At 33.1% G+C, this 17,186-nt stretch overlaps 2 protein-coding genes across 3 annotated transcripts; one reads left to right on the forward strand and one right to left on the reverse strand.

Annotated features, from left to right (window-relative positions):
• Positions 1–6,255: 6,255 nt before the first annotated feature.
• Positions 6,256–10,087, forward strand: LOC133316692 (NEDD8-conjugating enzyme Ubc12). The gene is made up of 6 exons (XM_061518471.1): positions 6,256–6,414; positions 7,396–7,508; positions 8,944–9,052; positions 9,280–9,358; positions 9,515–9,631; positions 9,699–10,087. Exons 2-6 carry the CDS (start codon positions 7,400–7,402, stop codon positions 9,834–9,836), a joined length of 552 nt encoding a protein of 183 aa, XP_061374455.1. The 5' UTR covers positions 6,256–6,414; positions 7,396–7,399; the 3' UTR covers positions 9,837–10,087.
• A 1,541-nt stretch (positions 10,088–11,628) lies between these two features.
• On the reverse strand, positions 11,629–16,214 carry LOC133316698 (uncharacterized). 2 transcript variants are annotated; one of them, XM_061518477.1, is made up of 4 exons: positions 15,828–16,214; positions 13,278–13,901; positions 12,909–13,084; positions 11,629–12,717 (listed from the first exon to the last, which is right to left on the reverse strand). In XM_061518477.1, exons 1-4 carry the CDS (start codon positions 15,917–15,919, stop codon positions 12,119–12,121), a joined length of 1,491 nt encoding a protein of 496 aa, XP_061374461.1. In that variant the 5' UTR covers positions 15,920–16,214; the 3' UTR covers positions 11,629–12,118. The 2 variants fall into 2 exon arrangements, with proteins under 2 accessions (XP_061374461.1, XP_061374462.1); XM_061518478.1 differs by lacking the exon at positions 15,828–16,214 and adding an exon at positions 15,486–15,496.
• Between the last annotated feature and the right edge of the window lie 972 nt (positions 16,215–17,186).

Below are 17,186 nucleotides of genomic sequence, written 5' to 3' on the forward strand. Positions count from 1 at the left end.
TAATCCGGAGTGCGGGGGAACAGTGATGGCTAAAAGTTCAACCCCCTCCCCAAGAATGCATTCAGCGGGAATCGAACACATATCCAACCCTACTAACTCAGCACCAAGTTATTTGTTGTATTAATTATTCTATTAAAGTTGTTAAATTTACTATATTTATATTATTAAATTTGTTAAAAATGTTATATTTATATTATTAATATCTTAGGTTAGTGGCCTTATATTTTATGCATAATTATATTTTTATGTTATTTAAAGGTCCTATATTTTTTTGTGTAAAAATCTTAGGTTAGTGTATTTAATTTTTATAAGTTGCTATTATTTTTATTATTACTGTTTTATATTTAATTGCATAAAATGTTATTATTATCGTATTAATTATTCTATCAAAGTTGTTAAATATGCTATATATTGTTATTTAATTAAACTTGCATAACACAAGTTCATGGTGCGTCAGGTGATTAATTCGGGTCCCGAAGAATATAGTGTGTTGAGATTGGATGTGCAACAAACGCATGAGTCCCAGGCTGTATGGAACTCGGGATTGAAGAGGGTTCTCAAAGTTCGTAGAGCAACGCATGGGAGTGATGCAGATCCGCATGATCCGAATAACATTCTGGAGTCAGTGATTCAGCACCTTAAGCGTGCAAGATGTTATCATGTAGCACGCATGTGACATGTGCCGATAGTTATTTAATGGTTAGATAAATTATTTGCAATTGATTTATAGGATAATGACTACTTTTATTTGTGTATAACGTCTTGCAGATCGATCATGCATTCATTAGTGCTCTAGTCGAGTGTTGGCGCCCTAAAACACACACGTTTCACATGTCACAGGGCGAAGTGACCATAACTCTTCAAGATGTTGCTGTTATTCTTGGTTTGTCATCAGACGGAGAACCACTTATTGGACTGACTTCTGCTAATTGGAGTAATGTTGTACATCAAATGCTGGGATACCCCCCCCGAGCTGCATGAGATCGAGGGAAGCTATTTGCGGATGTTCTTCATAGATCGACACTACGAACATTGGGTGCAGCACCAAGGCATTCATCATAGTGAACTCCTCTACTCACGGGCTTATATATTGCGCCTCATTGGTGGATTTCTATGTAGTGACAAGTCAGGATGTTGGCATACGATTTTTGCCATTTCTAGATGGAAATTTTTCAAGTATGACCTCTTACAGCTGGGGAACAACAATGTTAGCACTCCTCTATAGGGAATTATGCACGGCGACAAACCCAGCCCAAAATATTATGTCTGGTTTCCTGAACTTGTTGCAGATATGGGCATGGGCCAGATTCCCGCCCCTTGCATCGTTTATACCACCTGTGACTAATCCAAATGATCATTACAAATTAAGGTATGATGATATTTGCGTATTGTACCGCGAAATTTGTATTTAGACAACAATACATGTTTATTTAATGGCATTATTTCTTTTTTGGGTTTTTTTCTTCAGATTTAATAATTTTCAGAGGTGGATTTGGCCAAAGGATTTAATGCACTATAGATCGACACTGAAACCATGGGCAGAACCGATGTATAAGTTTGTACATATCTTTAATATTTGTCGGTTACATTATTTTATCACTTGTTTATTAACTTGGTTGTTTTGTCGCATATCATTAGCAGCCGTATACACATTATCATTTTCTTGGTGCATCTTTGGAGAGTCAGGTGATGTGGAGATCCGTGACCCCATTTATTAGTTTCTTTATGTGGAAGCTCATCAGCCAGATAGGATAATGTGTCAGTTTGGTTTGGAACCCTGCATCCCAGGTGCACCTGCTAGACTTGGAGGCGTTCATGATGTTACTTTGCGCGGTAAACAGGCTAAGAATTGGGCAGTTAAGTTGCAACCATTTATAGCCAAGTGGGAAACGCAAAACACAAGGGTGGTTGTTGGAGAGATACAACTAGTGGTATAAGTCCTGTAAGAAATGTCTATATTCTGTTTGTTCTGATTTTGAAAAATGGTATTGTAAGAACTGTCAGAAACATTGGGATGATTATCATCAAAAGTAAGTTATTGTCCTCAACGTGTTTTGAATCTTAATATTTCAATGACAAAGTACTACACATTTCACTTATTCCTTTGTAATTTGTAACTAAACAACTAGTGTTAATGTCTAGCATATTCAATATTCAAGTGAGTTATGGATAACACAGATTCTCTTTTCTTTTGTTCGATAGAGACTATGTTGCTTTGTTGGGAATTAATGTCGTTGATTTATGCGAGCATCATTTCAAAAGGATCTGATTCTAATTCCTCTGCATTTTCTGTTCACTAAGGTTCTTTTAAGAAAAATAATTAATAAAATTAATTTTGTATAACATTTTGATGCAGGTTGGTAATTTGGATCATTATTAGGAAGAGCTTAACTTTCTTAATGAAAATTCTATGTTCTTTAAAGTCAATATGAAAAAGAATAATTTGGAATCATACATAGAGCCAAAATATCAAGTTTCTAAAATTTGCTACGACGAAGCTATTATCGCATCATACCTTAAATGTTGTTTTCGTTTTCAAACATTATTTGATTATATTAGTACTTTGTATTAGTTTTACAAATATATTTAATTTTCAGGATCAAACAGTCTTCGATAAAGCTTGCGACACTGATGTTGTATCAGCAGATCCGGAAAGAGCTGCGATATCTTTAAATTAAAATTAGATTTTATCAATTAAATATTTTATGCATTATTTGTATAATGTTTCATAATTTTATATAATTTTAATTTCTTACCAGGATGATGAGAGTGAAACATGTGATAATGCCAATGTTGCTAATGTTTCCCTCACTTTGTTGTCGCCGTTGATAATAAAATCTGATGCCGTCAAGTAAGAAGATTTTAATTGTTCAGTTAACTGTCATAACAAAAGATTAAGATAGAGAAATAGTTAAGTACTTACCCATTATTTGTGTGTTTATAATTTTCTACAACATATTATTTCTATATTCTATATCATTAATACAATATAATGACCCCAACACTTTTTTTTAATAAGTTTTATTGCTGAAGTCGGAGACACCTTGTTGGAGAAAGGGAAGTTGTGTATGGACAAAACTGTTGTGGAAGAAGTTGTGTAGCATCAACATTGTTCTGGGTGTTGTTGAACTATATATTTGAGAATTATTAGACAGTTAGGAAATATACAATGTGTTAATATTTATTTGACGTTTGATTAAACAATTGTGGATGATTGTCTAATGTTTAACATGAGGTTAAACATTAATTATTTGACGTTATGATATTTAATATAATCTAAATTTTTTGCGTTTGTTTTTCTTCTTTGTCTTGTGAGGTTAATTTTTTGCAATAATTAATATGCAATAATTCACTTATTACTTGAAATCTGAAAATATCTATTTTTTTGTTTGATTACGAAAAAAAAGTTTAATAAAATACATTTATGGTAAACCATCTTCAACTAAAAAAAAATGAAGAAACACATTCTGCATCGTAAAACTATGTTTGTCATTAAATTTTTTATTATTCACGTGTCTACACTTCAACCGACTTCTTTTAATTTATATGTATCTAGAAGTTTATTTGTTTACTTTTTTATAAACTACATGTTAGTCTCTTAATCATAATTATTTTCTAAAACCTTATGATATTCCTTATTTTTTTCCTGAACCTTCTTTGAATGATTGATTCTTTATCTTTTGCAAAGCGGGGAATGATTGAAAAATAGAGATAGATGTCCCTGAAATATCTTCCAAGAGATTTATTATTGCAGATTTTTGGAGTCACTAATATAACATTATCAGAGTCTAATATAGACAACATTGAATATTAAGTTGCAAATCTTTTATCTATTTTATCTTTCAATTATTTATTTAATAATTATGTCATAGAAAAATTTATTTGTAAAGTTTATTTAAAATTTGCATTAACTTTTATGAGATAAACAAACTGACTTCTATTTTTCTCCGTGCATCGCACGAGTAATAAACTAGTAAAAATATATTTACATATAAATTTATTGATTAAAGATATAGTTATTAATACATTTATCAAACACAGGTCAAGTCAATTTTATTAAAGATATATAAATTTGTAAGAAGAAGGATAATAGTTATAAGCTAAAGGGGTGTATTGGATTAGGATTTTAAAAGACTTTTTTGAGATAAAAAATCTTATAGATTTTAAACGACTATTTAGAATTAGTGGAACTTTAAAGATTTTTTTAAAAACCTTTTTTTACAATCAAGATTTCATAATATTGGATTTTAAAGGATTTTAATAGAATTTATAAGATTTGAAAGGACAATAAGAATTTATAAGATTTTAAAAAATCACATGAATTTTTAACAAACATTCAAAATTACAAGAGTCAATAAAAAAAATAACAAAGAAATGCAATGATATTAACAAAAAAAGTAAAACCTAATATAATTCTAACAAACATTCAAAATTATTAAGCAACAATTTTCCACATATCTAAAGCTATACTAGTCCTCCACGCATTAACATCTTCTCATTCTTGCTCTTAGGTTTGACCAATAGGTTGAAAATTATCTTCTTTATTAACTGATGATACTGAAGATGAAGATGCATCCATTGATTTGATTGGAAATTCATCTGAACGACATTCTTTGCGAAGAAAGTTGTGTTGTGCTACAATGCTAACACAAGCTCTACTTGTGTTTTAAATGTCAAATATCCTCTCAATTACATTTCTCAATGATGCATGAAGAATGAACAATTCATTTGCATTTTGAGGGTCATTACCATGACTTGTAAAATTTTGCAGATGATATCGCACACCTTGAAATGGAGTTAAAAATTGGGGTCGATAGGGAAATCTACAATCCACTAGGAAATATTTACTTAATTATATATATAATACATATAAAATTAGTATGAAAACTAAAAAAAAATATTTATTATTTAATAGAGCATGTATATTGTTGTCTCCAATTGAGATCAGATACATATACAAATTAAAGAAGATGCTCATTAAATATGTATGTGCTATTGTATGTGTGTGTATATATATATAGAGAGAGATTGCCACCGTATTATTAGGATTTTTAATATGTATCATTGCCTAATATGAAGAATATTAGGATTTTATGCTCATTATAATCCAAAAAATATACAAAAGAAGAAGGTCGACGAAGAATGTATGTGGTAAGCTTATTAGTTCAATTTCATATTGAAGACGTGAGAACATGCATGTTTCTCGTCAACTCTGGTAAAAATAATAATAATGAAGCACCTCATTAATCACGAAGGAAGAATACCACAATTTGAGAAAATATACGAGAGTAAAAAAAGAACATATCTTGGCTTTGAGAAAAGACTATAGTAGATTGTGAGACACTGCAATAAAAAAATTCAAAGAAATTCTAGGGATTAGGGTGAGATTGTGCGAGAGACATCTTATTTATATTTCTTACTGAAAAGTCTTATGAAATTCACGTCAATAGAAAATTCATTAAAATTGTCGGATTTTTGAATACCACAAGTTTATTTTTCTTTATTTAAAATCTTAATTGAATACCAATGGATTTAAAATCCTAATCGAATACCACATGATTTTTTTTCAATCCTTTAAAATCTTAATGGAATACCAATAGATTTTTTTGTCCAAAAATAATCCATTAAAATCTCAGTCAAATATAGCCTCTAAGTGTTTATTCTCGCTATCAATGTTGTGAATATTATCTTATTGGAAAATAAAAATAGTTGTTGACTTGTAACTATCATTGTAATTTCTCTCTGAATATTGTTGGGATCAATTTTTTTTTTTTATAGTTTAGTATAAATATTAGAAAACAAATCAGAGTTGGATAAAAGAAAATATTGCAGTATAATTTTTTTTATCTCTACAATGATTCTGTTTACAGCAGTAAAATGGATAATTTAAATTAATTGTTAACAGAATTAGAAGTGGACTTAATAAAAAAAATTATAGGAAATAAATGATAAAAAATTATCATAGGGGGTAAGTAATTACAAGAGACATTGTAGGGGATTTATGAACTTTTCTTTAGAAAAATATAACGATAAATAAATATAAAATCCACATTCACCAAAAAATAAGTAAACAAATAAATAAAAAATCCAAATAAAATAAAACGAGATTGAACATGTAAAAAAAGCATCATATTCTTCACATAAAAAAAGGGTTCTGAAAGAAAGAGTCACCCCTCTATAAATTCTAACAGTACCTGAACCGGAATAATTCGAAGGAAGAACCGGTTATTACACTTATAAAGAAAAATAATAAATAAATAAAAGGCAGCATGTGATAATGCATTTGCAAATAATGATTACGAAGGCTTTTTGGGTGCGAAAGAGAAAATAGAGTTAAGGTTTTGCAGAGGTAGAGAAAACCTCGAAACTCTGCGTGTCATCATTCCCTCCTCTCTGCGCTTTCTTATCAACCAGGTTTCACTTTCTTTCTTACAAATCTCATTTCCTTATTCTTCTTCTTTTGATTATTGGATTTTCTCTCTGTTCTTGTTCCATTTATCTCAGATTTCCCGATTCCTTTTGCGTTTATTTATCTAGGGTTTCTTCTCGTTTCTTTTTCCAGTAGCGTAACCATAATTGATAATTTGGCCATATCTTTGATTGAAATTACAATTGAATTTGAATTATAAAAAAACTCTCAAAGATGAAAGTTTCATTTTTTTGGTATGGGTCCTTTGTTGAAAGATTGGGCCATGGATTTACTATTTTGTTACCAGATCGAGTGCCCTTTGTTGATCCGGTTATTCAATAAGACCAGAGTATTTTTGTCTTCAACGCGATCTGCTCATCATCTGTTATTCGAATTTGTCGATGCCCACACGTTGTATGGGAACAACAAGTTCTTAATGATGACGCTAACAGTATAGCTCATTTTCTGAGCTAAGATTATGTTTACAAGAGAAAACTGTATTGCTCCTTTGTGTTAGATTTATTGCCAGAATGGGAAAGCTGCTATTTGAGTCAATAAACTATGAAATATTTTTACCTTCTTATTGTAAATGGTTGAGCTTAAGGCAACTTTTGTTCAGAATAGGGAAGATGGCATGCTTCCTCGGCCTGTTATAGTTTTCTTGAGGTTTACAAAGAACAAGATTGGCCTAACTATTTTTTCCCCTATGTTATAATTATTACCTAAAGGGGGCGAACCACAGCAGTGGTAAAACTGTTCCTTCATGACTTTTCGGTCATGGGTTCAAATCCAGCAACAGCCTCTTTGCATAAGGTATCCCACACTCGCTAGTCGGGTTTAACGGGGAGTGTTTTTTTTTTTTTGGTTATAATTATTACCTGCTTGTTGTTCTTTTTGGATGGAAGCTGTAGATCTTATTTTCTTGGATAAGTTCGTAGTCTACGATAAAATGTGCCCTAATGCCGGAGTTGATGTCCTTCTTGTAGGACTATGATTAAACTGTTTAAAGTAAAGGAAAAGCAGAGAGAACTTGCAGAAAATGCAAGTGGCGGAGCACCCATTAAGAAGCAGAGTGCTGGCGAGTTGCGTCTTCACAAAGGTTTCCTTCTTTTTATTAAATGAAGTTTTTTTGTATGTTTTTTCATGCCAAATTTGTGTGGCCCTCCTGCACCCCCTCCCTAAAAATTTGAAACCAAGGAAATGGACAGGGAAAGAGGAAAATAAAGTCCCAATGCTAATATGTTAGCTTAATGTGTAAAAGTTGGTTGTGTTGCTGGAAATTGCCAGAGCAGGAATTTTGTGGGGGTTGGTCGATTGGGGCATGAGGGAGAGATGGGTACAAGACTGAAAACTAGAAATAGATTATATGAATATCTTAATTGATTTATTTGATAACAGAAAATAAGATTTTCTTGTTTACTTTTTTGGCTACTAGAGAAATTGAGTTGATGTAGGATGAAAATGAAAAGCATAGACTACAGAAATTATTGTCAGAAGTTATTTATTTTGGTTTCTGAACTCAAAAAAGTGTATTTAATTTGGAAAGGCGCAGCACTTCATACTAAATGTTATACATCTCGTTGAATTTTGTAATGTCTGGAGTTGTTTTGCAATGTGAATCATTGAATCATCTGCTGCTTTCTTGGTGGTTCAGGCTTAGGGAGTGAATTAGAATCTACATTCTTACTTACTAATATTAGCCAATATAATTTACTTTCTTTTCTTTACTAAAGTTATATTATTAAATGGGGAGATGTTATAAAACATGTAAATGTAAGTTGTTTGTTTCTTGCTTTGGACACGAGGCCCAAAAGAAAATGGGTAGAGACAAGAGAGTATTAAACCTTGAGTTTTTGGTTATAAGAATCTGGTAGAAGCATTTGCCGGGGTTGCATGTTTCTGTGAAAATTTACAGTAGGATCTCCACCTTGTTTGAGGGGATGAGGACTAGAGATTTTTTCATTGATGAACTTTAGCAAATTCATGCTTTAATTGTTGCTTTATCTAATTTTCTTTGGTTCTGGTGGCTGTCAATGGATGCTTAGAGGAGAGCATAGTTATTAGGTGAACCAACCTTTTTTTATTGGGAGAGTAACCAGGTGCTTGTTTTTGCTGTTTATAGTGCGGTTGTGTCTATTATCTGTATATTCAAGGTAGGGTATTTATCTTGAAACTTCAATTTTGGAATTCAGTCTCAATAACTGATGTACCTACAGTTGGCTTAGAATAGTGCGTGCATTATTGACACATTATAAAAGGGTGTTTAGAACTCCTTGGATGGATATTTCTTTTCTGGGATAAGCTAGAAATTTGTTTGACCATTGGCCAACTTAATATATTAATATTTACATATTATCTTGCAGACCTGGGAACTGCTATTCTATAAATAGTTCACTAGCTAAGCTATGATATCGCATCTCAAGCTGTAGTGTTTTGGTTGCTGTTTCCTGTTTCAACCTTGCTTGAACATGTAGTTTCTACCATTTTATTTTGTTATAGAAGTTTTTGTCACAGCGGAGTGTTACACCTTTCAGATATAAGTGAGCTGAATCTACCGAAATCTTGTATCATACAATTCCCCAATGGCAAAGATGACCTGATGAACTTTGAAGTTTCAATTCGACCTGATGATGGATATTACTTGTAAGGAAGCTTTCATATTATGTGCATTTTATTTTCAAGTTTGTGGTCAAATTTTGTTATTGACTCTTGTTGAAGGCATTGATGTCCCTATACTGTCTTCATTTTATGTTTTATTTTAAATGCTAAATAAAATGTATAATCTGGGAGGATCTATCCGCACCCTCGAAATGAAGAAAAACCAGAGAACAAGCTCACGAGTCTCCACTATGTTTTGTTTGTTGTCACAGAGGTGGCACATTTTTGTTTTCCTTCCAAGTTTCTCCCATCTATCCACACGAGGCGCCAAAGGTTAAGTGCAAGACAAAGGTATGATGATGGATTTGATTATCTTTTTTTTTTCATATTTAATGCTTCATTCATGTACACAGCACATGTTTAATTTTGGTTTTGGATATACTTGTTGTTTTCATATTATGTTTCAATATTATAACTTGATTTTGTAGCGTTATCTCGTATATGCAGGTCTACCATCCAAATATTGACTTGGAGGGAAATGTTTGTCTCAACATCTTACGAGAAGATTGGAAACCTGTGCTCAATATAAATACTGTCATCTATGGCTTGTATCATCTCTTCACGGTATGACTATGGGTTTTTCCGTTTTGGGTTTTTCATCTTTGGAATCTAATCTTCTAATTGTATGCAGGAACCAAACTATGAGGATCCACTGAATCATGATGCCGCCGCTGTGTTGAGAGATAATCCAAAGATGTTTGAATCTAATGTGAGGAGGGCTATGGCTGGTGGATATGTGGGGCAAACCTTTTTCCCACGCTGTATGTAAGCCTTTGCTCGATACCTTCGAGTCCTGTTCAAATATATCAATGCTTGAAGGCCCGTGGTTTGTAAAATTTATTTAAAAAAATTGCAATTTTCTTTCGTCAGTATGTTATTTTTCTTGGTGGAGAAACAGGACAAGTTCCTAAGACTACCAAACGCATCTAAATGTTACTGTAACTTCTGTGATTTATTGAACTTTAGACGTATTATTCTAAAGTGAACCAAGCAGAAATTGGGCTCAGCTGTCGATATCAATATTGTCTCGCTTGCGTTTTCTGTTGAGTCTTTTCAATTGCTTTCCTTCTCAGCTCCGAAACTTACCCCGCGGAGTGCCCATAAATGCATTTGTCTTTGTCTTGAGAAGTCACGCAGCAGAAATAAAAGAGCTAGGTAAGGGTGATAATTTTTAACGTGATTTGTTTACATGACATTAAAAATTTGTGTTTAAATTGACTCGTTTTCAATATATAGTCAAAAATTGACTTGAAAACATTTGTATCGGGTTGTGTGTCAACCTGTGAACTTGAACTTGACCTGTGTAAATATTTTTATAGTTTATTGTGTTATATCGTGTTGCAAATAGGTTATTTGGGTCTTATCGTGTTATGTTAACCTATATAATAAGTAATACATTTTGGGGTTGATAAGTTATTTGCGTCTTGTCCCGCAAAATAAGCGGGTTGTGTTTAGGGGTGACAATTCAGGTCAACCTAATACTATCCAAATTTGACACGACATGAATACACTTAATTCGAACATGACACCGATTTGAAATTGGGTTAAATTTTTTGGCTTGAACATGACTTGCTTTTTTGTGGGTTGATTCATCACGAAAACTCATAGTGTATCGTTTATTATATGGGTTGACACAACACGACACGAATAACCTGTAAATTCTAAATTGTGATACTTATTATGCGGGTCAATATGACACGATAAGACACGAATAACTTGTTTACGACACGATATGAATAAATTGTAAAAAAATTAATGCGGATCAATTCCGGGTTCGCGGGTTAACACGCGACATGACACGGCCTGAACTTTTTTCGGATCAGTTTTTGCCAACCCAAACACAATACGAAAATGAAAACGGGTTGACCAAAACATGAAAACTTCGTGTCTGGTTCGGGTCGTGTAATACATTGCCACCCCTAGTTGTGTTCTTGTTGAAGGTTTTAACCTGATTTTATAATCGTGTTCTTGTTAAGTGTATTCGTGTTCGTGTCATGTCAACCCGAATTACCACCCTAGAGTTAGGAGGGTTACTTGGTGTCTGATTTCAAAATGTATAGTGACATAGAAGCACATAGAAGAATATAAAAACTATGAGTACTGTGGTAACTTCTTTGTCTCGTGGAATTGCTAAAAATGTTCAAGGTTAAATATTTAATGTTGTAGGAGATAATTTTATTTTTTACACACATATAAAGATGCATGAGAACCATATTTTTTTTCTCTTCTATTTACATGCTCTACATACTTTTATATGTGTATGAGATAATTTTTTCTCCTACAACATGACAAATATCAAACTCTTTAATTTATGAGATTAATATTTCTCATGTTCTACGAGATAGTTTTATCTCCTACACATAAATAAGTGTGTGGGGTCTATACTTTCAGTTTCTCTTTCTTCTCTCACGTGACCCACACATAAAATGTGTGTGTAATAGATAAAATTATCTCCAACAAAATAATTCTTTAATTTATTTTCTTAAAGTGAGTGCAGTTAGCATGTGATCAAATATAATGAAGTTTATTCTCGAGGTTGCGAGATTTTTTAGTGTGATTAATTTAAGTTGTTCGTACACGTTTCAATAGCATTAAGATTGTACTGTGAAATTAATCCAAACATACAAATTCAATTCTGTGTATATTACAATGCACAATCGACGGAAAACAAAGTGGTCGTGCCACAGAACAGCATGAGCATAGGTTTCATTACCCTAATTTGCTATAAAGTTTGCTGTCAATACTCTAGTCATGTTTCTGATCCGTTCAGCCAGATAATCCCTGTCAAGAGTAAGCAATCGCTCAGTGCGACTTCGTTTCTCAGAAGCCTCGCCATGATTGAACCATGAATGGAAGGTCAACAGAGGCCTCTTCAAATGAAAAACAAAGGAGGACATTATTTGAAGATGCATGGTTTCAAATGTTTCTTTTCTTGTATACCGGGGAGATGATTTAGAGAGAATTCCGATTGGGACCCAAGTCACAAGCAGAGGAGAGTTAAGAGGGCTCCTTTGACATGATCTACCATTCTTAAAAATTAAAAAGTGTCTCTCACATCATCTCCTCCTCTTTCACGGCGAGCATTCTAGCATTTTCACGGTCCCGCTTAAATATATAATATAGTGGCGTGTAACACAAACAACACAATCCAAATGGAACTGCCATCATTGAAAGGAGGCCCTTTGACAAGGCAAGAGCCTCTGGTGAAGATCCTTTGATGGGATCAACAGACTTTGAATTGTAGCCAAACATTTTCTCAGAAAGAATACCAACCAGTGGAGCCGCAAACGAAGAAAACGAGCCTTCAAAAGCTCGATCAAATGCATAAATCATGGTCCGGTGTTTGACAGGGACTACCTCAGCAAACATAGGGCCATTTGCAGCCGTAGCATTCCAGCTGATAGTTAGTCCCATTAAAAAGAGGGTGACAGAAAAGGTAAGAAAACTACTTACTGACTGAGGGATCACCTTAAGAAGAAACCATGAGAATGGAATACCCATAAAGGCACTGAACTGTGCGCACATGATACGACCAGAATGAGGGTAGACTTGTGACAATTGATCAGCTATTGATCCACCAATGAAGGAGCCCATAGCACATCCAATTGCAAAAAGACTCAGAAGGGTTGCTGAAGTATTATTATCAAAACCTGCACAATGAACCAATTCATCACGTCAAGCAAGGAGAGAAAAGTATTCATATGTAAGACAGATTATAAACATCAACCTCGTAAAAGATTAAGGTTTGAATAATTATTTGGGTTATATACAACAAACAGAAAAATACAAATTTGCAATGTTTCATTAGAATCGTAATGTACAGAAGCTGGCTTCATCTCACCAATTAGTTCGAACCACATTGTGAAGAACACCATGGCAGTCCATGGTAGCGACCCAATAATGCCCTGTAAGACAATTATTTGAAATGTTGGAACTTTGATCACAGCTTTCATTGCTGCACAAGAGTCCATCCAAATTGATGCTGCACTAGCTCTGCCCTTATAGATAGAGTCATCCCTGCTGACACACGGAGCTGCTTTACGGATATTTACCAGTCAAAGAGATATAAAATAAAGCATTCAGTTTTATTTATGAGGATGAAAACAATATGACAGAAAGTTTGGAGGCACTTAAGAGGTCAAAAAGTACTTAAAGTTGTTGTAAGTATTATTAAATGCCACGAGTGATGTGAATTGTAAAATATCATTACCTGTCTGAACTCTCAGTAGCATCATGAGTGGTGGTATATCCTTTTCTCGGGTCAACCACATATAGTAAAACAAGGAAACCAATTAATGCACTCAAAGTTGCCATCAAAATGAAGGCACATCGCCACCCTTGAATGCCCCAAAATTGCTGGCCAGCCATGACCGTAGCCAAAACACCACCTCCTATGCCTCCTATGTTACCAATAAGGCTAAACAATCCAAATCCAGTTCCTCTCGCTCCATCCCTGTAGCTATCGGCAATGAAAGACTGCAGTGCTGGAATCACAATTGCCAAACCAAAGCCATTTATTGCTCTCCAGAATGCAACCTGCAGAAAATTTTGGCAAGCACCCACAGCAGCTGTAGATAAAGCCCAGCAGAAAGTGCCCATAGCAAGAATTGTTGGGCGATCATAGTTAATAACAAGTATACCAGCCAGAGGAGATGATAGCCCCTGAACAAAGTTCATTATGAATGTGAGGTAACCCAAATCAGATGGCCCCGCATTAAATGCTTCACTAACTTCTTTGTAGACAGATGGAAGAAGATTTACATCTGCACGCTCCATAATAGCAGCCAGGTTGATGAGAATGAGCGAGAGAGACACACCAAAAATCTGTTTTGTTCTGTGAAAAAAGATTTATGATAAGGCAAACTTACAAATGAAGAATAAAAAGAATAAAGCATAAAAAGATATATGATGTTCTAAATCATTGTACGGTACATTCTGTCTTATTAGAGCAAAAGTGAATGTTAAGAATGATGTATGTTGATGGAAATCATTATGAGCATGGTTGCTTGCATGTCATTACAATTTACAATGCATCCACGCGGTTCTCATAAGAGATGTGTTTATCCCATTTAATAACTACATGGAAGTGACTATTGATATTGCAACAGGTTTTTCAAACCTTAAATGAAGGAACAAATTATGCCTATTTCAAATATAGTAAAATTTATGTCTTTGTAATAGCAGAAGGCCGTTATATTGGTCCACCAGAGTCTAATTGTATATTTATGCATTTTGTTTCAGGTCAAAAAAAATCTGTCAAGGAAAAATAATCCAATAATGGAATGCTGCAGATTTAATAAGAAACTCCACTTTAAACAATGTTTGATTTGCAGCAAATTCTGCATAGCGAGCAATATTAAGTGTAGCAAGATAAAAACAAATTTCCAACTATATTATAACTACTTAAAAGGGTGAGAGCCTCCATACTAGGCTTGATTACAACTGATCTGCCAAATAGGAAAGATCTATACAATAGTGCTTCGTGGAAGGGCATTCATGCAAAAATTGATTTTTCCTCTTAAGTTCTCGTGACTTTACTCCAATTTCACGTCTTGGAGTTTCTATCATGTTTGCTTCATTAGGCTGTAGGCCAGTAGCTTTTCTCTAACGATTTCATATAATGTATAAAAGGAGGAAAAAGATGAACAGAAACTTTTAAGTTCCCATTTGGAAGTTCCCTAGTCTAAAAGCTACTTATGGGTATGTATCTAGTACTAGAAAAAGGATATGCACTACATTAAGATTACTAACTATATAATACAACAGCATTAATCAGAGTTAAACACATAAACTGTTTATATAGAACTAAGTTTCATAAGTCCAAAAGTTAAAGGGTCAAGTTTATAGAGGAGGGGATTTAGTTAATCCAAATCAATGGAAGAATTATAATTGAAAAGAGTCGGAGGTATCAGACTTCTGAAGCGCAATAATAGATACGCGTAACCATCAGCATGTTATTAACCTAGGTCAGAAATCCCTATCCAGTAGTTACAAATTACAATGTTGCAATAATTTTTTGTCATTGTTTGTGAGTAATCATCATCAACTATCATCATAAACCTATCAAACCAACGCTAGGGGAAAAATTAATCCCATTTTATTATGTGCAGCAGGGGCCATAGCCACAAACGACCAGTGAATTCCACTGACTCTTAGAAGTGTCAAGTATACGTCTAGTAAAATGATCCTATTGCATTCAGTTGTGGTTCTAGTAAAGAAGGGACTGCGTATTTAGAAAGTGCTAATCCTGCGATTTGTGAAGTATGAATTGAACGAAAGGGTAGAGAAAGTGTACTATATTACACTATGTACTCCTTCAAAAGTGTATCAATTTGATTTTCTAAGCAAAAGTTTTTATTACTCGTAAACTAAATTCATTTTTGGTTTTGCCAAGTGGAAACGAGTATTTCGGACATACTTCAATTCCATAGTTGTCCGAATCAAATAAAATTGAAACTTGAAAGCCAAAGGCTATATATATCATTGAGAATTGGAGTCAAAGCAAAAAAATGAAAGAAGAACACATACGCCAAATAAATTAGACATATATAGCTCCATTATGAGTATCATCGAATCACAGATTGGGCCCTATTATTATGTTTCGCTTTTTCTTCTTCTTTTGTTTCCTTTCATTATAAATTGACATCAAACAGCTCATCCAAAATGAGCTTTTATATTATATATCAGGTGATGAGCGTAGTTAGTTGATATAGTCATATATATGAGAGAGAGAGAGAGAGAGAGAGGAAAAAGCACTCACTTCATTGTTGAAGAACGATAATGTGTGGGAGTGGAAATTGGAGATTTGGATGGAAGAACAGAGCTATGTCTTGAAGTTCGACTCTGTCCCATAACCGTGAAAAACCGAAGAAAGAAAGAGGAGCTCAGACAAAGGCCTCCGAACCCGGATCCATGCCAGATCTGACGCAATAAACTATCAACAAATTCGGCTGAACAAATACTAAACGAAAATTCCGGTGCACGAGTTGTTATTTGCGATACTAGACACTACCAACTCTTAACAATAATATTGTATATTCGAAACAAACAAACCAAAGGCCAACAGAAAAATCAAACTGTCTCCGTGTCTCTCTTTAACCGCGTAAGAGATCGTAGACCAGATGATAAAGTCACAGCAAAGGCTATCTTCTCCTGCATCTTAGTCATGGTCATGCATATTCTTCAGGTCGAATAGATATAGATGTTACTTTCTTTTTTTATTTAAACTTAAATTTTATTTTTTTAATTGCTAAATAATAGTATTATCAATATAACTATTATCATATTTTAATTGTTGATTTTTATATTATTATTTTAATAAATTAAATTCATTAATTAATTATTATTTTACAATAAATAATAATCATTCATCAGAAAAATCTACAATTCTGTTAACATATAATAGTGATATTGATTATTCGTGAGTAATAATATCTTATTCCTTAAAATATATAATGCATATTCTTCGGGTCAAAGTGAATTTAATGGTGCTGGGAAGGGATTCAATCTAACGTTGTTGTCTCGGATTTGTCCCTTATTACAATCGTCAAGCAAACGTGTAACAATCGTCTTACCTACGTTAGCGTCTGCTCCTAAAGCTTTGATTTCTGGTTTGAATTCCTATTTTTCTCAATTATTTAATATTATTATTATTATTTTCTGTCATCGTATTCGCATCTTCCTGTCACAAAGATACAAATGCAATTGTACACGATATGTAGTGTAAGTAAACAATTAGAAATAATGCTAGTGGGATAACTCGAACCAATTAACTGGGTCAACAGAAGTGTATAAATTAGTAAATAAGTCAGTCATTTTAATTAATCTATTAAAAAAATACATTAATTAAAAAAATACTAAATGATACTAATGTATTTTTTTAATAGACCAATTAAAAAAATTAAATAAAGTTGTATTTTCCCAGTTTACTTTTCAAACCTTAATTTTTATATTTTGTCAATTTAATTTTCAGACCTTAATTTTTTTCTCATGCAATAATTAATTGATACATTTATTATAATTTTCGTATAAAAATTCCATACTAAATAACGTTGATATATATATATATATATATATATATATATATATATATATATGGGCTTATCGTTTCTCAAGCTGT

Source organism: Gastrolobium bilobum, unplaced genomic scaffold (assembly GCF_033153095.1).
Source record: "Gastrolobium bilobum isolate Gb01-03AN ecotype WA unplaced genomic scaffold, APGP_CSIRO_Gbil_v1 utg7803, whole genome shotgun sequence".
In the NCBI taxonomy this organism is placed as follows: Eukaryota; Viridiplantae; Streptophyta; class Magnoliopsida; order Fabales; family Fabaceae; genus Gastrolobium; species Gastrolobium bilobum.